Consider the following 24,488-nt stretch of genomic DNA (forward strand, 5'->3'; position numbering starts at 1 on the left):
GTTGAATTCCTGCTGCCAGCTGCAGCCGCTCAACGGATCGAAAACCTTCGTCTTTCATTTGGAGTGGGGACGTGGGAAGGAATGAAGCTGACTTGAATACAGGCAGGTGCTCTGCGCATACCTGTACCTGGGGAAGTTATGAGATCGCTCTTGCTCCAGCCAAACAAGTGATGTGGGACCAGGCGCCGGTCAAGTCATGGCGTCTTTTTTCCAGTTCTAAAACATTTAGGGTCGGGTAGGTGGTGGTGCCAGCTCTAACCCGACTCCCACCCCAGAGACTCCTTCACAAGATCACTTTTCTCTTAAAAAAATAAAAAGGTTTCTGCTCCTACTTGCTGCAAAAGAGCAAAATTTGTGAACAAAATGTCTCAGAAGGACTGAGGAGGTTTCCATGAACCATAGAGGAAGAAGGTCAGTCTTATCTGAAAGTGGTAAAACTTTCTTTTTTCCCCTTGAAGCTGCTGCAGGTCTGCACAAAGCTCCTCTCTGATGTTTCAGACCATCTTTGGCTTCATTGATTGATACAAGTTAAATGTGTCAGCATTCTTGTTGTTGCAGATCTGCTGATCTTTGAACTCCCCACAGAAAAGCTTCCCACTATCGTTGTCTTTCTCCACCTTTTCCTTTCCTGCGCCTGGTCTTCTGCCAGCATGAGTAACTTTACTCCCCGCTATGGGGCCGTCGACACAAAAGGCCGAAGGGGCCTCTGACTTGGTGTGCAGAGATTTGGACCGAGTTTCCAGCTTAGATTTTGATTTGACCACATCCTGTATTCGGATAAGGGAAGGTTTTTTGATGAGGATTTCTCGTCTGCAGGTCATCGGTTTGAAGATGTACCCGGAGTGCGGAGGCACCTCGTCAGAAAGAGCACCAAGGGGCAAGTGGTGCACATTGGGAAAGATCACAAGGAGTCCGCGACCCGCAGTCGAAAGCAGGACCGCACCCCACACGAGGTGAGAGATGACGGCCAGAACCCCCACCTGTCCCCCGCCTGTTTGTTTAAGCATCAGCGCCTCAGAGGCTTTGTTGTTTCAACGTTTTACTCTCTAATTTCATTTTATGAACGGCTTTAGGGCCAAAAACTCAACCAAGCACGGTTCCAACTGTTTTATTTGTTATTGCATCGGATTTAGAACAAGGACGTGTGTAATTTATTCCATTTTAAATAAATACATCATGTTAGTGTTTGTCAAACAAAACAGAGTATTTTTAAATAAGTTTTTAAATACATAATAAAGATGCTAAATGTGAAGATAAATATAATCCATGAAGCAGAGTTAAGAAGCGTGAATTAAATAGAAATCTTTAAAATTAAAAAATATATATATTTTAATATTTTCAATTACTCACTGTACTTTTAAGTTAAGATTATATTATTATGATAAATTCATGTATATAAAAATGTATGTACTTATGATATACTCTTTAATATAACAAATTCTTTTTGTAGTTCATGTAATGATATATTTTCTTTTGTTAAAATAGTTTTGGAATGACTAAAATTATACTTTAACTTATTCCAAATAAGTTGGAGAGTCAAGTTGTGCACCGAAAAATTACAAGATTAAGGAACAGTCGAAAATATTAAAAAAACAACTTTAAATGATTTTCTGTTGGATTGTTTTTTTTTTAAATTTTTTTGTTTTAATGAACTGAATAATTTATTACAGACTCAAGGTCCAAATAACAAGATCATAAAAACATAAAAAAAGAACCAATCTTTCGTTCAAATTCAAATCTGGACATTTTTTCTTATTTTTCCTTTTCTTTAATTTACTATTTTCATGTTTTTTAACCATTACTTTTAGTCCCTCTGGATAAAATCTGTTTTTTAGGAGAGACGTGTTCAGGAGACATCGGCCCACATATAAATAAAATAAAAATATATTTTTAAAATAAAAATAAAACAATAATCAATAGTGTGCGTTCTTGGTTCTCCTTTTTTTCCTCCTGTTTCCTCTCGTGTTAACGGGACATGGAGGGAAGAAAGACCTTTTAAAAATGAATGAATGAGATCTTTTCCCTCGCACACTAAAAAGGAGAAATGCGGCGAGCTGAAGTAACCAAATACTGGGAGCCTGAGACAAAGGAGAGCTCAATGTTTTATTAACGCGCTCTCATATAGTCTGGGCGCCCAGCAGTGAGACGAGGCGTCACCTGTTGGCATGTAAAAGTCCGCATCCCGGCCTTTCATGCTGTCTTTGAGAGCTCTCCTGCACCGTTTTTGCTCCTTCAGTCGTTACCGGTGGTTCTGTACCGCTCCTCCTCACGCCCAGGGGGCCTCCTGCTGAGCCTGGGCCCCTGTCAAATGGCTCGGTACCAGAAGGTGAGGCTGGGTGACCAGCCGGAGTGGCCTTTGACCTGTGTGAGAGTGATTTCTCAGGCATGCAGAAGATTCATGTTAGTAGAAACGTGGTCATTACTGCACACCACTCTGTGACTTATCAGCATGGTGTTCAGTGGACTTCCCTCCTAACAGACCCCGTGGAGCAGAGTTGAACACTCGGATGAAGTGGTTTAGAGTCACTTCTGTGCCGTGACAACAACATTTTTGCCTCCAGCAGAGCAAAAGCTGTCCACTAACTGCAGAAGCTTTCTCACTGCTGATGGGTGATGCAAAGTGAGGACAGGGTGTTGCATGTTTCAGGTGCATTCAGTCATCAGCTTTGGATGGGATCAGTTTGATCATGAAAAGTCATTTTGTTGTTTGAAGTTCACTAAAACGTGCAATCCAATCCAAGTTTGGATTTCTTCAAAGATCAAAACGAGGAGTTTTACCCCTGGTTTGATTCTGTCAGCACTTTGTGTTCATGCATGCTGCTGGTCTTCAGGTCTGATTGGTGACCTGCCTGAGCGACAGCTAATTGACCTTTCTCTCAGGTGTTTGTGGAGCTGAATGAGCTCACTATAGACAAGAACCAGGAGATGCAGTGGAAGGAGACGGCTCGCTGGATCAAGTTTGAGGAGGACGTGGAGGAGGAAACGGATCGTTGGGGCAAACCTCATGTTGCCTCGCTTTCGTTTCGCAGTTTGTTGGAGCTCAGAAGGACCATCTCGCACGGTATTTACGGGAAAAGAGAAAAACCAAGTGCACTTGTGACAGGATTTGTCCCGACTGAGCTCCCTGTTTGCTTGCAGGGGCGGTGCTGCTGGACCTGGACCAGAAGACCCTGCCTGGTATTGCCCACCAGGTGGTGGAGCAGATGATCATTTCTGACCAGATCAAAGCTGAGGACCGAGCCAACGTCCTGAGAGCCCTGCTGCTTAAACACAGGTGACAGGAAGTGCCTGACTGCTGCAAACATTCTAGATGCTTCTCACTCCTTCACTGCAGACTCATTTGAACCTGTAAATACCAATGGTTCTGTTAAATATCAGCCTCAAAACATGGTGACAAAATAGTTTGACTCCCCCCAATCAGTGCTGGTCAAGTTCATCGTGCTTGGAGGGTTCCAAAACATTTTAATTGGTGTTTCTTTAATTGATCCTTTTGCTTTTATAGTATAAACATAAACTATTACTGCTACCCCTTTATGTGTTTATGTTAATGGATTTGATTATATTTTCTCCTTTAAAGCTGTTTAAGGTATTCCAAAGCATTTTAAGAGTAATCTGAGGGAAAAAAGGACTAATTATGAAACTGCTTCCACTGTGCCTTAATGTTTGAATTGCCTTATGGAGATATACGGAGATCATTGCTTTTTTTTGTCTTTTAACTAAAAATCTGTCTTTCTGCTCAAATGGTAAACTATTTTAGCAATGAGACACAAAGTCTGCTGCTTTATTTCTGAATTATTAATCTTTTAAATAACTTTAGTTGTATTTAAGGAAAATAATATTTTAAAAGCCACATTTTGATCTGTTAACATGCAGAGCAAAAAGAATCTGCCAACCTCTAAAATCATGATAAATCTAGGAAGTTGTGGCCTTAACCCTCCTTTACAACAATGGAGACGCTTGTGAAGTTCTGTTCTGTGTGCTTTACTGCCTCCGTGTGGCTTGTTTGCATTAATGCAGGCTGAGATTTTGTGACATCAAAAGTTCTGTAGAAACTTAAAACTAAAATCAGGTAATTTACAGAGTGTAGGAAACTGTTGCAAAGTCACTTAGAAACGGGACAGATTTGTGCTTTTAGATGATACCAAGAGATTTGGTCACTTTTAAACTCTGTTTTTTTTATCACTCCCTGACGCCTTCTGCTTGTTAGATGGTTTTATGCGTGGTCACTGCCGCTCCTCCTCCTGCTCACTCTCGCTCTGCCTCTCCCTGCCTCCCTAAGTCACCCGAGCGATGAGAAGGAGCACGCTAGCCATTTCCCCAGGAATATCTCCTCCGTCAGCCTCACCAGCCTGCTAACGCACCACCACAGCTCCAACCACATCAACCAGCAGGAACCGTCGGTGACCGATCCCCTCATGGGCAACCTTAACTCCACAGGGGATTCGGACTCTCGCATCGACATGGACAAGAACGACTTACAAGTAAACTCGGTTCTGAAAGACTTAGCGAGAGGCTGACCTCCATGTCATCTCTGAATCTTTTGTTCCTTGTCGTTTGGAGCAGAAGGAGTCGTTGTTTGTGTCAGGCATGCACAAGTCCAAGTCCAAACATGAGCTGAAGCTGCTGGAAAAGATCCCTGAAAACGCAGAGGCCACGGTGGTCCTCGTGGGTCGGTTTATCTCTGTTTGCCATAAATCTGCTCCTGCCGGACCGAGTCCTCGTTAAATATGTACCGCTCTGGGCTTTCAGGTTGCGTTGACTTCCTGGAGCAGCCCACCATGGCGTTTGTGAGGCTGCAGGAAGCGGTGGAGCTGGATTCTGTCCTGGAGGTGCCGGTCCCTGTTAGGTTTCTGTTTGTTCTGCTGGGGCCCCCAACCACCAGCATGGACTACCACCAGATCGGACGCTCCATCTCCACCCTGATGTCAGACAAAGTGAGTAAGGCAGAAAGTAAAATGTTTCAGACCAAGATTTGTGAGTTTAACTCAAAGGGATGTGTTCAAAACAATTAAAATTAGGAGAATAAATGCTGCTTTACCAGAATTTGCAGGCACCAAGGGCAAGAAGAACTTTATCACAGCGGTCAAGGAAATTAATGAGGCCAAAATATCTTATGGGACTCAAAAAAAAATTCAAAATATCCCAAAAGAACCAAAACATACGTGTCGAAGTTGTACAATTATCATGGGATGGCCTGAGGACCTAAGGCTTGGCAGCCATGTTGAGTCAAAGTGAACATTTTCACATTTTCGCTCACTATGTTTTAGGGATCTGCACGAAATTTCACACACATGTTGCCAGGTTAAGTCTACAAATGAAGTTTTGTTGACTTTTGACCTCAGAAAGAGGTCACTACCTGATTTTTTTTAAAAAAAGCTGTTATTTCACTTCTACAAATACAAAGCACTCTTAGGGATTTCGATCTGCTGACTCCTAACTCTGCACGGTGGTGCAGTGGTCGGCGCTCCCGTCTCACAGCTCGAATCCCAGCTGGGACCTTCCTGGCACTCCGACTTCCTCCAACAGTCTAAAGACACGCTTGATAGGTTAATTGATTACTCCAAGGGTTAAGAAAATGGATGGATAGATGGACGGATGTCTCCTGACTCCTCGAGCATCTTCCAATGAAGTTTGCAGATTTTGAAATGGCTTTAGTGTGGCGAACTCGTAAAGTTGACGTTCCCCTGTAACTCTTGTGCTATCCTAGGCACTTTACCATTGGGAGTTGGGTCATCTAGACCCACTAGACAGTGCTCTGAACCTTTTTTCTTCAATGATTTGTGATCTTCACTGGTGTTAATGGATTACATGAAATCCTCTTCATCTTTATCCACCTTTGTCATGGTAGAGAGAACACGTCAATGTAAGGGTGGGGTCACAGGATAGCACAAGGGGTATATTGTAAATTTACCACATGAATCTCTGTTTCAAGCGGAGCACGCGATATTAGATTACGATATCAACATATTAGGAATGTGGTTGTGGCTGACAGTAACCTCTGTTGCCAAGGAAATCGATTCTTCTGAAAATTACACACAGTGTGTCACCACCAGGTGACCAAAAATTAAAATGGTTCTGTGGAGATAAAACCAACAAAAATGAAAACAAGTGCTTCTTTTTTTTTAAAATAAATTTGCCACGTCCAGCTCTGAGCAGGGTTGCAAGGGCAGAGGGAGAAAGTGAGGGGCGAGTAGCTGTCGCCTCGCCAGTGAGGGCAGATCAAAAAGCGGGCGGCCGTTTTCGACTTCAACTCTTCCTGCTCCTGTTTCTCTACGCAGCAATTTCACGAGGCAGCTTATCTGGCGGATGGCAGACAGGACTTGCTGAACGCCATCAACAGCTTCTTGGACTGCAGCATCGTCCTGCCCCCCTCAGAGATGGGAGACGACGAGCTCCTGCGCTCTGTCGCTCGCTTCCAGAGGGAGATGCTGCGCAAGAGGGAGGAGCAAGTGACCAATCTGATGGCCAAAGAGCCGAAAAGCCTTGAGGAAAAAGGTGAGCTGCACAAAAGGAATTTTTTTTTTCACTTCATAAAGATGCTCACCTGCTCGATCTTCTGGTCTCCCAGAGGCCCTCCTCGCACCTTCAAAGAAATCAAGCGACCCCTTAGAGCGTACCGGGCGCCCCTTTGGCGGGCTAATTCGAGACGTGCGGCGGCGTTACCCCAAATACCTCAGCGACTTCAAAGACGCCCTGGACAGCCAGTGCATGGCCGCTGTGATCTTCATCTACTTTGCTGCTCTGTCTCCTGCCATCACGTTCGGAGGTCTTCTGGGTGAGTTTACGAGGACACGATGGGACCTCTGCTCCTGCTCTGGAGTCTCTGAACCACTTTTTTTTTTTTTTTTTGTCTTTCAGGAGAAAAGACGGAGGGGCTGATCGGCGTCTCCGAGCTCATCGTGTCCACGGCAGTGCAGGGCATCTTCTTCAGCCTGCTTGGAGCTCAGCCTCTGCTGGTTGTGGGCTTCTCCGGACCGCTGCTGGTTTTTGAAGAAGCCTTTTTCAATGCAAGTTCCTCAGTTGTGTCATTGAAGAGTGACACTTGAAAACAGCTTGTTTTGAAAAAGTCTTTAATGTTTTTGATGCCGCCTCCTCAGTTCTGCAAAGGAAACGACATCGAGTACCTGACGGGCCGCACCTGGATCGGGTTTTGGCTCATCATCATCGTGGTCGTCATCGTGGCCTTAGAGGGCAGCTTCCTCGTGCGCTTCGTCTCCCGCTTCACCCAGGAAATCTTCTCCTTCATCATCTCGTTCATCTTCATCTACGAGACCTTCTTCAAGCTTGTCATGGTACAAACGAGGCTCCACTGATCAGTTGAAGAACCACAAAGAGGCACCTTTATGTCAGTGCTTTAGCATCAGTGGAAATGAGGTTAAGAGAGGGAAATGGTCCAGTTCCTCTCTGACCAAAACCCAACAAGAGCCAGAAAGTTTAGAAAAATACATGTTAGTTATGCTTTTGTGGATATTACATCATTCATTTATAAAATGTAGCTTGAAATATTTACAATAATTGAATTATATTATAGTCTATTTAAAACAATTGCTTTTGACAGGTGCGCATACAGGTTCCTTTCAAAATAAAATCCATTTCGTGTTAAATCAGATCCTCCTGCTGCAGCAGATTTACTTAGATTAAAAGGTCAACAAAGTCACACATGACATTTTTATTGTCAGTAGGACTTTGGTCCATCGTTCTTTTTTTCCTTTTACTATGGATTATAAATATGACAACACTGGTTTAGAATCGAACTTTTCTTTTTTTTCATCTGCTAATGTAAATGCAATTCTTGTCTAAACTTCAACTCTGGAGATCCCGCAAAGCCTTATTTGGCGTCTATTTGGGTGTTTATTTTTTGTTATTTTCATTATTTTTTTGCCCTTGTTAATTGCTGCTATCCACGCAAAAAAAAATGTTTAACTTTAAAAGCCCAAAAGAAAACTATTCTTGGGTTCTCCATAGAATTTAGCCTCTGAACAGCAACTAGACATTGTTGTGCAGCAGAAGATAAAAACATATTTGAAACAATTCTTAAAACAAACCAAATTTTACCATCAACTTGTTCAGGTATCTGACGTGTTGAAAGTATGTATTGAAATTGTCGACATCTGTGGAGTAATAAAAGAGATGCATGCAGAATCTCGGGTTGCAGAGGTGAGAGGAAACGATAAGAAAATAAGTGAACATTTAGGCTTTTATCAGAAGAGTTTCCAGGCTCGAAATGCTTTATTTTGGGGCTAATTCAATTGTCTTTCAGGTCAAATTAAAGTTTCTTGCTACTGTGAACATCAACCTGAAATGTCCATGTGTGCAGATTTTCCGGGATCACCCGCTGAAGCGCTGCTCGCTCAGCAACAATAGCGATGAAATCTCCTCCGTTGAAAATGGGTCTTTCTTGCTAAGCAACGGCACCCTGGCTGGAAAAGTGTCGGTCAGCGGGGAGCCCAACACCGCTCTGCTCTCCCTGGTTCTCATGGCCGGGACGTTTTTCATCGCTTTCTACCTGCGGAAGTTCAAGAACAGCGCCTTCTTCCCTGGAAAGGTGAGCGTCTGCCCCTCAAAGAGATTTATTTACGCTTTTATGTCATGGCATAGTTTGAAATTCAACATTTTGTAAGACAAATAATATTACAGGAAGTTTTAGATCTGTGAGAGCTCCTAAGTGTACCACAATATTTCCCCCTTAACATATATTTGCATCTTAAAGTCCAACTCTGATCGTCTTTTGATCTGTTTTCCATGCGTTCTCAGTGGGCTTTTAATTATGATGATGCCTTTTTAGCCAAAATAAAAACAAAAACTACAACTGTCTTATTTTCTGGGACGTGGTGTCTGCAGAGCGGTTTGTAGGCAGGACTGTTGGTGCAGAGTTAGCCTGCTGTCATTTCCCATTATCCCCTCAGAAGCCTAAGTTAACATTAAAAGTGCAAAAACAACATTTTCATCAAAGTGGGTCTTTAACTTGGTCTCTTATAAGATCAACAACAACAACAGGATGAAGCTTAATATCATTAATTTCAAAAGGTTTTTGCTGCTTTACTTTTTTTACTTTTTTTTTTTTTTGTCAGCTCCGCAGAATTATTGGAGACTTTGGAGTACCTATTGCCATCCTCATCATGGTTCTGGTAGATTACAGCGTAGAAGACACGTACACCCAGGTGAGTCCACGTGGATCACGTCAGGCATGTAAACAACAGTCCGTTGTAGCGCCTCGTTTGCGTTTTGTGCAGAAACTCAGCGTTCCCAAAGGATTTTCCGTGACGAGTCCCGAAAAACGGGGCTGGATCATCAACCCTCTGGGCTCCAACGGCCAGTTTCCCATCTGGATGATGTTTGCCTGCTGCTTGCCGGCTCTGCTGGTGTTCATCCTCATCTTCATGGAGACTCAGATCACAACGTGAGTCCTGCTGCACCAACGTCGCCAGGTTCAGTAAATCTTTGACTAAAGTCATCGTTTTTGTGGGACTGTGCAGCCTCATCGTCAGTAAAAAGGAACGCATGCTGGTCAAAGGTTCAGGTTTCCATCTCGATCTGCTCCTGATCGTGGTCCTGGGTGGCACCTTAGCGATTTTTGGCCTGCCGTGGCTGGCCGGCGCCACTGTCCGCTCGGTGACCCACGTCAACGCCCTCACCGTCATGAGTAAGGCCGTCGCCCCCGGAGACAAGCCTCGCATCCAGGAGGTGAAGGAGCAGAGGGTGACGGGGCTGCTGGTCGCTGTGATGGTTGGTGAGTGTCTGACGCGTGAGCCAGCGCCGCTCACTCCGGTCCAACCGCACCTTCACATCCGGTTCTGCTGCTCTCCAGGAATGTCCATCGTGATTGGAGAGCTTCTGCGGCAGATCCCCTTGGCTGTGCTGTTCGGCATCTTCCTCTACATGGGTGTGATGTCCCTCAATGGTATTCAGCTAACAGAGCGGATGATGCTCCTCCTCATGCCGCCAAAATATCACCCTGACCACACCTATGTGCGCAAGGTAAGAAGCACGCCGCTTGGTTGAGGACAGGAGGCGCATTCGGGTGAAAAACACGTCTCAAACCATCCCCGTCCTCCAGGTTCGGACTCTGCGCATGCACCTCTTCACCTGCATCCAGTTGGTGTTTCTGGCTTCCCTCTGGGTGGTCAAGTCCACTCAGGCGTCCCTGGCGTTCCCCTTCGTCCTCATTCTCACCATTCCCGTCAAGATGTTCCTGCTGCCTCGCATCTTCAGCGCCAGAGAGATGGCATGCGTGAGTTCACACAAACTTGCTGAAAGTAATCCTGTTTGTGCTTCTGTCCAGCAGCGGTTATGGACTGCAAGGACCAGATTGTTTTCACAATTCTTCTTTCTAACTGCACCTTTCAGTGCTGCATACTCAGAAAATAGGGGTGTGCATACAGTAGGTATCGCGATACAAGTCCCACGATACGATGTGTATCGTGATACATCTCAAGTGTCAGGAGTGAAGCCTCTGGAGAACCACTACAAAGCACCACAATCCGTGATTGGGGGTTTAAGTGGAAAACAAGAGTCAGACGCGGAAATAAACAAATATCGTCTTGACAGCTTTTTAAATCGATGCCAAATAAAATATCGCAACATATCGCTGAATCGATTAATTTTTTTCTTCTCCCCCCAACACCTCTACTCAAAAACTTCCATCAAAACATTTATTTAGATAAAAATGTCTAAACCAACATTTAAAGTTTCACAGAGACAGTTTTAGTGGTTTATAACATTTTTAATCAGTTGTGCTGCTTCTCTCTGGTGGTGATTTTCACATTATTTAAAAAAAAAAATTAAAAAATAAACTTCCACTGAGACATCCTGAGTAGTTTTAGCCAATGCTTTAGAATATAGCCTGCATTTACCCTGTAATTACTGCATTTGGTGAGTTTTTTGTAACTATTATGTCCATACTAATGTTGAAGATGATGTAAACAGAAGGGGACTCTAAATGAGAATAAAAAAAGATCTGAATCATGTTTTTTTAAATAACTAATCAGTAATTATTTCATAATTACAGGCACAGACAAAAAAAACAGTTTCTTCAGTTTCTTTGTCCTGGTCTTTACCATCTTACCACCATCACTTTTAGATGTTCATCAACATTTATAGATCCATCTTTTAGATTTTTTAATCTAGAATTTCTATTTGGACCCAAATGCTATAAGTTATCCTCCTATGGCTCCACAGTACCAGCAATGTTTGTTCATTGATCATCATTTACAAACCAAATGTTTCAAAATTATTTCCAAAAAATCCCTCAAAAGATGCATTCTGACCTACAGGTCCTCCCTAAACTTTATTCAGATGGTAGTAAATGTTCATTTTAATACATGAAATTGCAGCAAAGCAACAGTTGAGAAAGAAGCAAAAACCATCCACTTTCAATAAAAAAACACCCAAAAGTATACAGAACTTTTAATGCAGAGTTCAGTGTTGCCACAGAAAAAGCTCAGCTTACATATTTGCCTTTTGAGGTGTTAACCTCGACGTCCCCGTCTGTCTTCCAGCTGGATTCTGAAGATGCGGAGCCGAAGCTGGACGAGCGCGAGTGCATGGATGAATACTCCGAGATGCAGATGCCCGTGTAGCTGGCTGCAGCCTCACACCTCTGTGAGCCAACCCCCAAAAACACCTTGGTCAAAGTAGTTTGACAGAGATATTGAACCACTGGATCCCTGGTCAGATATTTTACTCTGAAAGTGTATTTTGTTTTTTTTAGCTGGTTAACAGCAACGTGTAGCTTTAAAAGTTGAAGTGAGGGGAGCAGCATGGTTTCACTCATGAAGAATGTTTATTTCAGGGTACAAGCGATTCCAAATCACATGATGCAATCTCATAGTTGAATGCTGGAACGGGGAATAGATTTGCAGAACTGACTCATAGTTTTAGCCCTGAAAGTTGCTATGATTCACATTGAATATGTGGAAGACCTATACGATACATTCCTTTAAATTAACGCTAAGTTAGTGCTTGTTAGGTTTGTCGCTTTGTTTAATGCTCACCAAGCGCCTTATGAAGGAAACAAATCTATATGCAGAGCTGTGGTTTTATTTGACACCCTGTCTTTTTGTAGACAGCTGATCACTTTAAACGCTAATCTTGTAGCACTTTAAAAAAAAAACAGAAAAACAAATCAGATCAATGACTGTATGATATGTAATTGTTTTTAGCTGCTTTGTAAACCTCCTTGTTGGCCTTTTTAAATGATTTTTATTTTTATTTTGCCTTGTCCGTGCTCAGTTTGTGCCCATATGCAGCATTTTAAAGAATCGCAGTGACGTCAGATCACCAGCAGAGGGATCCAGACATCAGATTTATTTTTACACCAACGCCATTAAAAAAAAAAATCGCTCTTCGCCTCATACGTTTTTGTTTTGGGGGTTGTTTTTTTAATTTTTGTGTAGGAAATGACACATAAGTATATTCTAAATGCACAAAAAAGTTTAGGCGCCGTTATGTGACGTCTCCTCGTTTGTGGTTGGGTTTTTTTGGGGGGGAAATACGGTGTGGCGTACCCACACCGGTGGTCCGTCAATTGTGTCGTCAGTGCCAAATCCAATGTAGATGTGTGTAAGAGGTCAGAACAACAACCCGGTTTTTCTCCTTTTCTCTGCTGCTTTCCAAAAAGCGTCAGACACACTTTATGGTGGAACCGGTTATCAAAAAAATCAGACATTTTGTGATACAAGCACCAAATTTGGCATAATTGTAGCTGATTATGCCAAAATAACTTCAAAAAAGTAGTAGTAAAAGGCTGCATTTTGTGTATTAAGAGTATAAGTCAAATATTTTTGTTACTGAGTGTATGGCAGCCATCTTTGCTAAACGCCGCCTTTTTGGATTTTTCTTCCGGCAAACTCAATCTTTACTGGCTACCTGATCATTACCCAGCATGTGTCTACGTCCGCTTTAAGCAGTTTTATGCCACTTAACGGTTAGAACAGCGGTCTCCATCCTTTTGCAGGCCGTGAACCAGTTTAATGTCAAACAGTATTTTCAAGGACCGGTCCAAACGGGGGCAACGTTCCAGTTTCTGTAAAAACTGATTTTTCACGTTAAAATGTAAAGAGAAATGTGCCTTTAAAAATACAATTTGTTGTTTTTTTTTGCATATGAGAATTTAGACAAAGTAAGTTATTGATTTGTAGAAGTGGCTTCTGATTTAAGATTAGATAAAAGCGACATTATGGGGTTTTTTCTCCATAAAATACCATAAAACATTCATAACTCTACCAAATCTCAGATCATCTTTCAGTGCAAAAAGATTTTTCTGATTTGTTTTTACATAAATCCTGATTCATCGTGTTTTTTCTACGACGGAGGAGCATTATTTTTTTGTGTTGACGTTTCTTAGCTCTCTGCTCCCTTTTACAAGTTTCCTCAGATCAGAAACATCTTCAGCAGGACTTTATTTATATTTATCTGTGAAATGTTTGCGGCTGGTTTAAACTTAGACTTTGTGATGAAGATGAAGACGTCAAAGTGGATGCTAACAATAGCACTCTAACTTTTGCTGACTTTTAAGGTTTAATGGAAAAATAAAGCCAAATATAATACTAAACATGAATCCACAGTTTTTGCATCTTTACAACAGTCTCAGTAAATCCGTTTATCAAGGAAAACTCCTGGGTTTGTCGGTAAACGGCAGCTTTACGTTTCTTTTAAGTTTCCTCCCCAGCTCTTTTCTCCCCAAAGAAACTTTCCAAATTGGTGTTTCTGCTTTTTCAGCTTTAGGCTACTAACTTGGCGGTCCGAGCAGCTGTTTAAAGCCATGTGACGGTTGTGGTGAACGGAATCCAAAAGATACGGATCTTCACGATCACACGGCTGGGCCTACGCAATCTGTACTGTGTATGTGCAAACCTTTTTCTTCTGCTGCTGTTCCGTTTAGTGGCAGTTTACTCCCCATTGTACGAGGATACTCGATTATATTAACTCAGTTAACACAATTGTTTATGCTGTGCTCTCAGGAACACACCAAACAGGCATTTTAGCACACGGTCCGTCTCTACTCGACACTAGCGCATGTACCTACATTTGGAAGAGGCCTTGTGCGAATCTGGTTCCAGTCAGGCACAATCTGCCATTTTTAATTCTTCCTTCATGATTACATTTTTTTCTTCTGTATTTCGAAAAGGACTCTACCTACGATAGTTGTGTACCTGGAGCCCGAAAATTGACTTAAAAACCTGCGTAGTGACGCATGAGTGTGAGTTTAAAGCCTGAAAAGTGAGCAGTGACTTTTAATAAATTAAATTAAAATGAGCAAAGCGAGAGAAGGGTTGCTCTGAGTGGTACTGTTTTTTTATATCGCACGTCGTTGAGATTTTCATCGTCTGTAATGACAACAAAATACTGTGTTGCATTTAGGCGCTATAATTCTCATTTTACGTCGCTGTAAAGCTCCCCGTTGTTGTCGGAAACATAAATCTGCGTGAACACGAAGATAATAGTTTAAATGGCTCAGACAGTCGTAAAGGAGACAAAACTGTTACCTGGAGCGAATCTAATTCAGAATAAGATCAGGTTTCCAGTACCGAGCGGGTGGCGACTTGTGCTTTTCTCAAAAAGGGGATCCTGAGGTTCATCCACGGCAAAATTGGTGCTTGTGCCACAAATGATTTGTCTGAAACATCAAACTAACCGGCTTTGCTATTATCGTACAGCCTTTTATTTGTAAACCAAGCTGTAGATTTCACAGAGAAAAAGCTTCCCAAAGTGGATTTTAGTTTCATGTTTCCACCTGTTACCAGTGTGACATATTTGAACATTTCTGTTCTGTTACTGGCGCGTTTGTCGGACTGCTGCCTGCCCGCCCGAGCTGAAGTTGTGATTCCGGTCAGAGTTACAGAAAATCTGAAGTGCCTGTTGGACCATGATCAGCTGTGCTTTGTTACAGTCATTGGCACTTTTGCCACATTACTCTGGTAAGAACCGGTTTAAATGTGATGCAGTTGTGTTTGTGATATCTTGTAATCATGGACCTTCAATATGACATTAGTGCTGATATTCATTTTGAAAGCAATACAAAGTACAGCAAGCTGTTGTCGATGTTTTCCTGTATGATACTTGTTCAAATGACAGATAAAAATATTTTCTATTTATTCAGTACTTGTTTTTTTTTCCCTCTCTCAATAAATCTGTAAACCCCTTTGCCCCCCTCCATACACACTATTCATAAATTTAAAGTGCTGCAGCTCCTCAAATGACCACTAGAGGGTGGGCTGGGAAGGGAGCTATTTCCTGTTGACTCCAGCGGTTTATAATAATAATAATAATGGATTGGATTTATCTGCGCTTTTCAAGACACCCAAAGCGCTTACATTATGTCCATTATTCATTCACTCCTCATTCATACTTGGTGATGGTAAGCTACGGTTGTAGCCACAGCTGCCCTGGGGCAGACTGACAGAGGCGTGGCTGCCAGTTTGCGCCTACGGCCCCTCTGACCATCACCGGGACATTCATACACATTCACACACCAGTGGAGCCACACTGGAGGCAAGGAGGGTGAAGTGTCTTGCCCAAGGACACAACGACATTTTTGGCTGGTGGGAGCGGGGATCAAACCGCCAACCCTTCGATCATTGGACGACCCGCTCAACCACCTGAGCCACTGTCGTTTAGACTCAAACTTTAATGGAAGAAGGACATTTGTCGATGTTCATTAGCATATTTTGAACGTATGACAACTCTGTGGGTGATGGGACTTTGCTGGGGGGTTTATTAAATTGAACATCTTTATAGAATTATGCATTCCAAAAACACAACAAATAAAGACAACAGCGCTAAAGCTCCTGCGTTGAAAGGTTGATGCAGCAGTAAGCCTGGATGCGGCTGCGGCTGCGGCTGCGGATGCGGATGCGGCTGCGGCGGGGGTCTTGGTGTGGGGACGGCCGGGCACTCTCCCTTTTTTTGCATTCCATCCTCCACCTCAGCAGGACATAAAACCCACCTGGGCACAGGTATAAGCTCACCTTTGCACAATGGTATGTATGACGGGATGAAATGCTTTACACGTGTTGGTTCGTGTGTGTGCGTGCGTGAACTGTAGTTGTGTTGAGTACATGTTGACATGACTGTGTTAAGATTTTTGGAGCCCTTGAGAACGTGTGTGTGTGTGTGTGTAGACAGGCCCCGCCCCTTTTGACTACCATTTACACCAGACAGTAATGATGATAATCCTCCAGCATCTTGTTGCTTGATGATTGTACCCCCTCCCCACCACCACCACCTCTGTAAACATCATCCAGATTTCCTTAACTCCCCCTCTCTCCAACATCCCTCCCTTTTTTCCTCTTCTTGGTTTCTGTCCGGTCCAACAACAACAAAAAAGGACAGAAATGGAATCAATTTAAATCCGGTTTAGCCTAAACTACAAAAGGGGTTTACACAAATACACACCTTGTGTGTCAGCTGTTGGACAGGACACGTAAAACAAAAGGTTACTGGAGAACATCTCTGATGATTCTGGTTCAGAACCTACTCAGATTTCATCCAAACAAAACCCACGTCTGCTTTCCACATAAACCGTTTAAAAGTGCAGAATTATGGGTTTTCCAGAAACTGTTTTTGTTTGTTTTTTTATGTTGAGAAAGATCCTGAAAGTCCTTCATTCTTCAGCCTTTTCCCATGAAAAGTTCAAGCAGCTGTAAACATTCCGAAAAGGTGCTTATCTGATCCCTGCATTTAATGTAAACACATTTGAGTAGGAGACCCTTTGCCTTTTTCCTTGTCAGGTCACGAGGAGAGAAAGGGGAGGGGGGGGAGGCTGGATCTGTGGAGGAAAAGATCACGGAGTGGGTGGCACTTTGCCATCTTCATCAGCACGGCGGCTGCAGGCAGACGCAGAAAGATGGCTGCTTTAATGCTGTGGCTCCTCGGAGTTGGAGTTCTGTTTTTGGGTTCTGATGCGCAGGAGGCTTACGACGACCTCCCAGAAATCCTCAGGATAGGAGTGGATCTGGCTTTGACGAACGTCAACAATCACTCCTCCATCCAGCAGCATTTTCTCTTCTTCAACAGCGTCTCACAGATGAAGGAGGAGGTAAAAAAAAAAGAACATTTAAAGAGTTTGTTTACATTTATTAAAATGACGTTTTTTTTTCTTCTTTTCTTCTAGCTTGGCTTCAATTTGAGATACATCTCTCACCATTTTAACCTGAAAGCCACCGATTGCCAGAGAGGAGTGAACGACACCTCAGAGTGTCAGTTCAGAAACGACAGAGTGAGTTTAGTCTGAACTGTGGAATGCGTGGGCGAGGGGCCTGCTCCGACTCGCCGCCCATCTTTTTTGTTTGTGTGTGTTCATGCAGCCGCTGATCGACTGCTTGGTGTGTTACAAGACCTTTGAGGGAGAGATCGAGAATCCTCCCACTCCCTACCTTCACTGCATCCACAAGCCAAAGCTGACGGAGGTCAGTCTGTCCCTCTTTCTGCTTCTACCCCAGCATGTTCTACGTTCTACATAAATGCAAACTTTTGACGTCTTGAGTTTTAATCCGCTTTGTTTTCTTTTTGGGTGGCAGGAGATGAGAAGGATCAGAGCGGAGCAATGCAGCCGAATGGAATACAGGAGAGGATCTGCAACTCTTCTGGGAGTTGTAGATCCCCAAAAAAGAAATTAAAGACTATAGAGGAAGCTACTAGTTATAAAAAAAAAGGCAATATAAAAGAATTCAATAATAAAGTAAGGGGAACCTTTTCTGTAAAATCACATATTTCTAGAAAGTTTATCTTTGTTGTAGAAAACGTCAGTTTATTTTAAACATTTTTGTATCTCTGCACCTTTATTTACAAGGTATGTACCTGCAATTATCGGGGTTCACTCTTCATTGAGTCTATATGTTTTTGATGTAATAAATGCCTTTTTGTCATATTCATCCTATTTCTGACAAAACGTTTTTTTAGTTTGTTATGCAACAAAGGTCTTATGAAGCAAGTTCCACGCTGATGCTATGATTTTTATCTGCTGAAATGAATTTAAAACCACAAATTGTGGATGTTATGTAATGTTATTCGTTCTTTTTGTCCAATAATAAATAGTATAATAAATATGCAGCATTTTAAGGTTTTGGTTAAAAACTGACGAGGGCGTCAAAGCTACAGTGAAACACGGTGGTGGTAGTTTAATAATCGGGTCATGCTTCTACTGAACTTCTGTCTAAAAACAAACGCACATCAGAAAAAACCTGCTGAAGTTTTTAAAAAGATCAAACCACACTCACATTTTGGTATTTTTATATTCACATTTAAATCACTATTTCTCTGTATGCATAAAAGGAAAAAAAAAGATTTTAAAAGAAATATTCACGTAAATTCTTTAACCATTGGTATCATTTGATTCGTGCATTTCTAACTCATTAGCAAGATTCAAACTTTTCTTTAAAAACTCGTTGGAAGGAACTCCTTGCTTTCTGTCCTGTAGTTCATCATCACGCCACTAGGGGCAGTAGAAAGGCTTTTCCTTGTCATTTCAAAGTGGCTGCTTCCATGAAATCTCACTTTTTGCACGATCTTCAAACCTTTATGGTGAGAATAACTCATCTCGTCAGTCATTATTTTAAATGAAGTCTTGCTGTTTTGAAATATTGCAACATTTGTTGATATTTAAATCTTTACAATACACCTTCACCATGTTAAAAATGTGTTGATCAGATATGAGACAGTGGGTAAATGAGGAGCTTTTTCCGATGGCAATATTTTTCCATCATAAACTAACAATGTTGTTAGCCAAAATGTATCAAATCATCCAACTGATCATAATTTATTCTATTTCTCATAAAAAAATATATATTACAAAACCTTTCTGTGAATTTCATCAATGGTTAAAAAAAAGCCACCAACAGTTTTTGCTTTGAGTGTTTTATTTATGTTGGAAAATTCACATTTTCTTGTCAAGGAGTAACAATGAAAGTTAATCGATTAATTGGTTTTGATCCATAGAATTGATTTTTTATTTTATTTTATTTTTTCAGTGAATGGAATGACTTGAAATAAAAAACACTAAATGTTTTGGGTTTGCTTTTTTAAATCTGGACTTCAGCTAACCCAGAATAAACAGACAATCAAGAATTTCTAAATTGAAGACCTTATTTTTTACCAAGCTGTTGTTGAAATGATATAAACCATTATAATAAAAAATAAAACCATTATAATGACAAATGTCATACAGTTCGTCAAAACCATTTAAATGAAAAATTTAGAGACTCTTTACCCTAAGAATATTTCATTAGTGTTTGTAGTTTTATCAGCGCACAACAAAAGCCAGTAAAAACCATCCCTTCCATTGTGGCTCTTTTGGCACAGGATTTGAATAAAACAGGGTTTTTTAGTTCTGATTAAGTTTTGTCATTTCTGTTAACATTTCAGATGACTGAGCTTAATGATGGTGAAAGGTTTAATCTATTGTCCCTCCATCCAAAAGGATCCATAATAATAGAAAATACCGTGTTTGATTTTTATTTTTTTTGCATTTTTAATTCACGAATGTCTGTTGCAGACGGATTGTTGACGCATTTTATTTTGAAAGAAACTTGCATGTCCTGTTGGCAAAAGCAACAGAAATATAAAATATTGTAATATAAATCCCAAAAATCCATAAATGAAAGGTTTGAAGGCAGCAAAAATAAACAAAGTCTTTTTTTCTAAACGGCGAGTTTGCTCTCGTTGGGTAAGAAACTGGACCAAATAGTTCTAGATCTTTCTAGAGTCAATAATGAAACTCGTACTGTTTTTATTTATAACTAATAGTTTTAAAGGGGCTCAAAAAGTCCTTTTATCATTTTATTTTGGCATGTTGATGGTGCCTATAAACCAAGAAAAAACAACTTTTTTTGTATTTTTTTCCCTTTATCTGATCATTTTGAGCCGCATGAAGGTGAAGGAAGTTTCCCACTGAACAAGAGGCCAGAAAGGAGACGACGAGCATCAAAACAGTGGAAAAAGAGGATGAAGAACTGATGAGAAAACAGCTTTCAGCTCCCTTCTTGTAAGCGGCCTCCTTCCAGTAAATTCAGCCCCAGGAGACTTTGTGAAACTTTACTCTGATCACGGCTGCAGCCAAACACTTCACCACATGCTGATCTTAATCCCAGCAGCTGCAGTGAAAGGAGAAATGAAACCGGAGACATCAAAGTAAACAGTCTGCTTTCAGTTGTTTGCTCCTCCACCATATTAGGACTTGTTCCTGGGGTCAGGGTTGCAGCTCCTCAGCCTGCAGTTCTGTCTTCAGTTTGAGGAAGATGTCTGCAGGACTGCTGCTTCTGCTCTGTGCTGCAGCTGTGCTGCGTCCCGCCGGCGCTCGCAGCCCCTACGACGAGCTGCCAGATGCCTACAGGCCTGGAGTGGATCTGGTGTTGGAGCAGCTCAGCTCGCATGCCAGCGTGCAACACCATTTCGTCTTCCTGAGGAGTCTGGAGAAGATGGAGATCGAGGTAAAGATCTGAGCTTCTGTGACACTATTCCCTGAAACCTTGTTTAACAGGAAAAAGAAACTCTAAATTAATGTTTGAACTATTCTTTTTTTGGGCTACAAAGCAGAAATGATCTGTAAAAAAAAATAAATAAATAAAAATCCACTTGGGAGTTGATTTTTGAGAAATTCACCATTGCATGCTTTTTTTAAGATATGTTTAGAACTCTTTTTTTTAATCATGTTTGTGTCTTCTAAATTTAAGAAGTGGTTTGAAAATTTATGTTTCTGATCAAAGAAACTTTTTTGATTGTACATTTTGTACAATAAAGGGTTAAAAGAGAAGATTAGTCTCAGATTAATTTAATCGGAAACTTGTGGAAACAAAGATCTGGAATTCTCTAAAACCAGAGGAAAACCACTAATTGCAAAAGGATGAGGGGAGTTTTTTATCCTTCCATCCTCTCAAAACCATTTATTTGTTTTTGTTTTTTTAAATGTGGAAACATTTCAAAGATCCTTCTTCATCTCCTCTTGTTTTCTTCTTTTCAGGGGAGTTTTGGGGTGAAATACCTCAACCATCACTTCTACCTGAAACCCACCAAATGTGCCAAAGGGGCTTCAAAGGAGCAACACTGCCCCTACAGGAATGACAGGGTAAGTGCATGTCCAAAAAGGAGAGATGGCTTCACCTTCTTCCCTCTGATGTCTGCTTTTCTTCTCCTCAGCCGCTCATGGATTGTTTAATCTGCTACAAAACCATCTCTGGACGGATGGATTCAAACCCCAGACCTTACGTCCACTGCATGCAGAAACCCAGGATCACCCAGGTATTCTAATCGGTTTTTGTTTGCTGGATCATAAATACTGTGAATAGGGAAAAAAAAAAAATCTTCAAAATAAGAGCGCAGATTTCTGTTTTGTGGATTTTTTGTAACAATCCCCTTAATAACCATCTGCACTCTTATGATTCTGTGGATAAATGCAACGATTTTTTCTTTTTGCACTGAAACAACACAAATTAACTAAATTTAAACAGAAATCAAAACTTGAGTGGACAGAATTATTAGTTTATTTCAAATTTTATTTTTCAAGATTCAAGATATTTTACTCTGTGTGTGTGTGTGTGTGTGTGTGTGTGTGTAATCTGATTACTATTAGAGGGAATAAAACCTGTTTTCTTCTCACGATCACTGTCTAAATGTGTGTAAAACGAAAGTGGTAGCATTCCTTTTTCAAAAATGCTATTATTAAAAACCGCGAAACTGACATTGTGTTTTGTTCCTCTTATTTTTTTAAGGAAATGAAAGCGACCCGGTTGGCAGAATGCAAAAAAATAAGCTACAATCCCGGAGCTCCCACCATCCTGGCTTTGTCAACTGGTTAAAAAGCAGCTGAGGACAAATGCTTCTGTGTAGCAACAGTATGTCTTTATTACTCACATTTTATTCTGTGTCTACTTTTGGTAAATTCATTAAAAATGATAGGAAGTCGGCTTTTCTCTGCTTTTTTAAACATTTGATCTGCTTTTGAAATTCGCCACATTTTGGACAAAATTTATCAAAAGAGAAGAAAAATACAATGTTTTTGCTTTATTTAAAAAAAATCTACACAGTAAATTATTTAAAAAAAATTAAAGGCTTGAAAATCTCCATTTCAGCCTGAGTTATGATTCATTTTAGGGGAACGAGTGAGAATTTAACGATTTTCCAGTGGTTCACACTTTCACCAGAGGCAGACAAATGATTCATTAGATCATTTTGCCAGTCCTTCAGGAAATCTAAATTAAAACTTGAAATAAACTGAAATGAGTTGTAATGACAGCAGCAAAGATTGTTTCTATTTTGCCTGATTTTTGTCTCCAAAGTAAAAGCCGAGCTGAATTTCTTGCACTCTGCTGCCCTCTTGGGTTCATCTTCTGAATTACTGTTTTTTGCTTTCTTATGTAAAGTTCTGTTACTCCAATTTTATATAAAAAAAAAACCTGAAACCATATAATTCTTCAGCCAATAAACACCAAATAAAAGCACCAACCGTGTCAGAGTATATGTTAGACATGCATCTTCATTCTGCAGTGATGCTTTTAAATGCACATTTGGAAAATTTACATTAAAGGTAAGTTTTACCTACATTTACACATCATTTAATCTAATCTTTGATTTTGAGATCATTTTCATCTTGTAGTTTAGTTTGCAGCTTTAACTGTCACTTAAAACTATAATAACAATTTCTATAAGATAATAATGACATATAGTATTTAATGGAAGTTGATTAAATTTTGTGAAATGTTTAAGTGTATTTAAGTTACAGAAAATTCCGTACGTTTTTTTGTGTGAATCCACATTTTAGTGTGTATTTTATTTAAGGAACATTATTTTGTACTTTAGTCTGCATTTAGGAGAATTCTTAGTTTGATTACAAGGTGCAAAGAATTAATAGTATGAACGTGTTCCAACACAAACTGTATTCATCATTTTCAGAAAGGAACATTTGAACTTTTCTCTGAATTTTTGTGATTGATTGATTTCAAGGATTGTAGTCAAAGCAATAAAAAAATTCACACAGATTCATTAAACTCATAACAGAAATGATGAAATGCATAAATAAAAAAACAGAAAACAAAAAAACATTTACATCACAACTAAAGACATGCTGACCTTGATTTATTGCTTGAAAAGCAGTGGTAGGTGAGAATTTTTCATTTATTTAATGTTGGGGTCTGGTGGTTGAAAGCTTTTCTCTTCTAATCCAAGAGATTTTATTGATTTCAAAACCTTTTTTAGGATTGAACTGAACAATAAATGTTTTCCCTCATAATAATTTCCATTACTTAATGGGCTTCTAACTTTTAAAATCCTTATGTTATATTCTGCCTTTGAGTGATAAAATATGAATTTTTCTGCCATTTCGGCCATAAATTACGTACGTCTTTCTGCTTTCTGCCTTTGCCTGATTTTCTGCTCACCTGGCAGGTGTGAGCCAAAATCCTGAGCAGCACCTGATGGCTGTATAGTCAGAGGAGGCTCAACCAGAGAGAGGGCGTTGGCGCCACGTTGGTTCAGATATGCGGACATCACCCGCATGATGATGACATCATCATCTGGGGTCTTCAGACACATCTCTGACTATTTTTTTTGTACTTTTGTACTTCTTCCATGGTTTTAATGTGGTTATAACTTTATTTTATTTATTTATTATTAAAAAAAATTAGAACCCAGAAAGTTAATTAGAATTGAATGATTATCTAAGCGTTTCTACAAAACAAGCTTTTAGCTCTTTAACTGAATTCTCAAACTAAAGGTAAAAACAAAACAGTTTGAAAACATGTTTTTGAAACAATTTCTTGTGGGAATTTTTAAAAATAATGTTTCACAGATTTTTTTCTTGGTCAGATGGATAAAGGTTTAGAATAAACGTCCACAAATCCAATTTATAAATATTTTTTTATTTATCATTTGCCTTAATTCATTTAACTTACTTTACTTCAAGAATATGCTTAACCCTTGTGCTATCTTAGATGACCCCACCCTTACTTTGACGTGTTCTCCCTACCATGACAAATGTGGATAAAGGTGGAAATATTTCATGTAATCCATGGACACCAGTGAAGATCACAAATCATTGAAGAAAAAAGGTTCAGCGCACTGTCTAGTGGGTCTAGATGACCCAACTCCCAATGGTAAAGTGCCTAGGATAGAACAAGGGTTAAATTGAAAATGTAATTGCAGAAATTTACCTCTAGAGGTCAGTCTCCTCGCATAGTTGCCTCACTCCAGGTGGCATTTCTTCAATTAACTAAGTAATTAACTAATTTCTTTAATTAATCTGATTTAGTTTTGGTTAAATGGTTCTTCCTGCTTTGAACTAGTCCTTTGTTTCAGGCCTGGTTTGACTTCTTGCAGGTTTATTTTAAGAAAACCCAGTTTTCTGAAACAACTTCCAGTTTTTTTGTGTTATATTCTCTGAGCAAAAGCCTCCATATTCATCATTTAAGAAGCTGGTGAATCTGGATTAAACTGACAATTCGGTTTAAGAAATGTAAATTAAATTAAAGGTTATTCTGTTGCACTTTTGACAGAAAATG

At 40.4% G+C, this 24,488-nt stretch overlaps 3 protein-coding genes across 7 annotated transcripts in view; all 3 read left to right on the forward strand.

Annotated features, from left to right (window-relative positions):
• The window catches only part of slc4a2b (solute carrier family 4 member 2b), a 43,584-nt gene extending 28,489 nt beyond the window's left edge, over positions 1 to 15,095 (forward strand). For all 5 annotated transcript variants that reach the window (XM_023949975.2, XM_078938433.1, XM_023949976.2 and 2 more), the window contains 17 exons: positions 817 to 953; positions 2,881 to 3,061; positions 3,139 to 3,274; positions 4,280 to 4,481; positions 4,564 to 4,669; positions 4,750 to 4,934; positions 6,279 to 6,495; positions 6,569 to 6,775; positions 6,859 to 7,007; positions 7,098 to 7,292; positions 8,318 to 8,545; positions 9,072 to 9,161; positions 9,234 to 9,400; positions 9,477 to 9,730; positions 9,809 to 9,978; positions 10,058 to 10,231; positions 11,499 to 15,095. In XM_023949975.2, coding sequence (XP_023805743.1) covers positions 817 to 953; positions 2,881 to 3,061; positions 3,139 to 3,274; positions 4,280 to 4,481; positions 4,564 to 4,669; positions 4,750 to 4,934; positions 6,279 to 6,495; positions 6,569 to 6,775; positions 6,859 to 7,007; positions 7,098 to 7,292; positions 8,318 to 8,545; positions 9,072 to 9,161; positions 9,234 to 9,400; positions 9,477 to 9,730; positions 9,809 to 9,978; positions 10,058 to 10,231; positions 11,499 to 11,579 — 2,879 coding nt within the window. In that variant the 3' untranslated portion in view covers positions 11,580 to 15,095. The remainder of the gene's footprint in view (positions 1 to 816; positions 954 to 2,880; positions 3,062 to 3,138; positions 3,275 to 4,279; positions 4,482 to 4,563; positions 4,670 to 4,749; positions 4,935 to 6,278; positions 6,496 to 6,568; positions 6,776 to 6,858; positions 7,008 to 7,097; positions 7,293 to 8,317; positions 8,546 to 9,071; positions 9,162 to 9,233; positions 9,401 to 9,476; positions 9,731 to 9,808; positions 9,979 to 10,057; positions 10,232 to 11,498) is intronic.
• Positions 15,096 to 16,792: 1,697 nt separating this feature from the next.
• LOC101165676 (uncharacterized) lies at positions 16,793 to 18,045 on the forward strand. The gene is made up of 4 exons (XM_011489045.4): positions 16,793 to 17,038; positions 17,114 to 17,218; positions 17,307 to 17,408; positions 17,520 to 18,045. The coding sequence occupies exons 1-4, from the start codon at positions 16,847 to 16,849 to the stop codon at positions 17,616 to 17,618; spliced, it is 498 nt and encodes a 165-aa protein (XP_011487347.1). The 5' UTR covers positions 16,793 to 16,846; the 3' UTR covers positions 17,619 to 18,045.
• Positions 18,046 to 20,066: 2,021 nt separating this feature from the next.
• On the forward strand, positions 20,067 to 22,433 carry LOC101163284 (retinoic acid receptor responder protein 2). The gene is made up of 4 exons (XM_004081152.5): positions 20,067 to 20,426; positions 20,957 to 21,061; positions 21,133 to 21,234; positions 21,705 to 22,433. Exons 1-4 carry the CDS (start codon positions 20,235 to 20,237, stop codon positions 21,789 to 21,791), a joined length of 486 nt encoding a protein of 161 aa, XP_004081200.1. The 5' UTR covers positions 20,067 to 20,234; the 3' UTR covers positions 21,792 to 22,433.
• The last annotated feature ends 2,055 nt before the right edge of the window (positions 22,434 to 24,488 follow it).

The sequence above is a fragment of the Oryzias latipes genome, chromosome 20 (assembly GCF_053564925.1).
Source record: "Oryzias latipes strain Hd-rR chromosome 20, Olatipes_Hd-rR_3.1".
Lineage (NCBI taxonomy): Eukaryota > Metazoa > Chordata > Actinopteri > Beloniformes > Adrianichthyidae > Oryzias > Oryzias latipes.

Excerpts from the sequence above, each read along its gene's own strand:
- LOC101163284 (XM_004081152.5), top strand. The coding sequence starts at position 20,235 with ATGTCTGCAGGACTGCTGCTTCTGCTCTGTGCTGCAGCTGTGCTGCGT. Across the intron at positions 20,427-20,956 it reads TGGAGAAGATGGAGATCGAG|GGGAGTTTTGGGGTGAAATA; the intron begins GTAAAGATCTGA and ends TCTTCTTTTCAG. Across the intron at positions 21,062-21,132 it reads GCCCCTACAGGAATGACAGG|CCGCTCATGGATTGTTTAAT; the intron begins GTAAGTGCATGT and ends TCTTCTCCTCAG.
- LOC101165676 (XM_011489045.4), top strand. The coding sequence starts at position 16,847 with ATGGCTGCTTTAATGCTGTGGCTCCTCGGAGTTGGAGTTCTGTTTTTG. Across the intron at positions 17,039-17,113 it reads TCTCACAGATGAAGGAGGAG|CTTGGCTTCAATTTGAGATA; the intron begins GTAAAAAAAAAA and ends CTTTTCTTCTAG. Across the intron at positions 17,219-17,306 it reads GTCAGTTCAGAAACGACAGA|CCGCTGATCGACTGCTTGGT; the intron begins GTGAGTTTAGTC and ends GTGTTCATGCAG.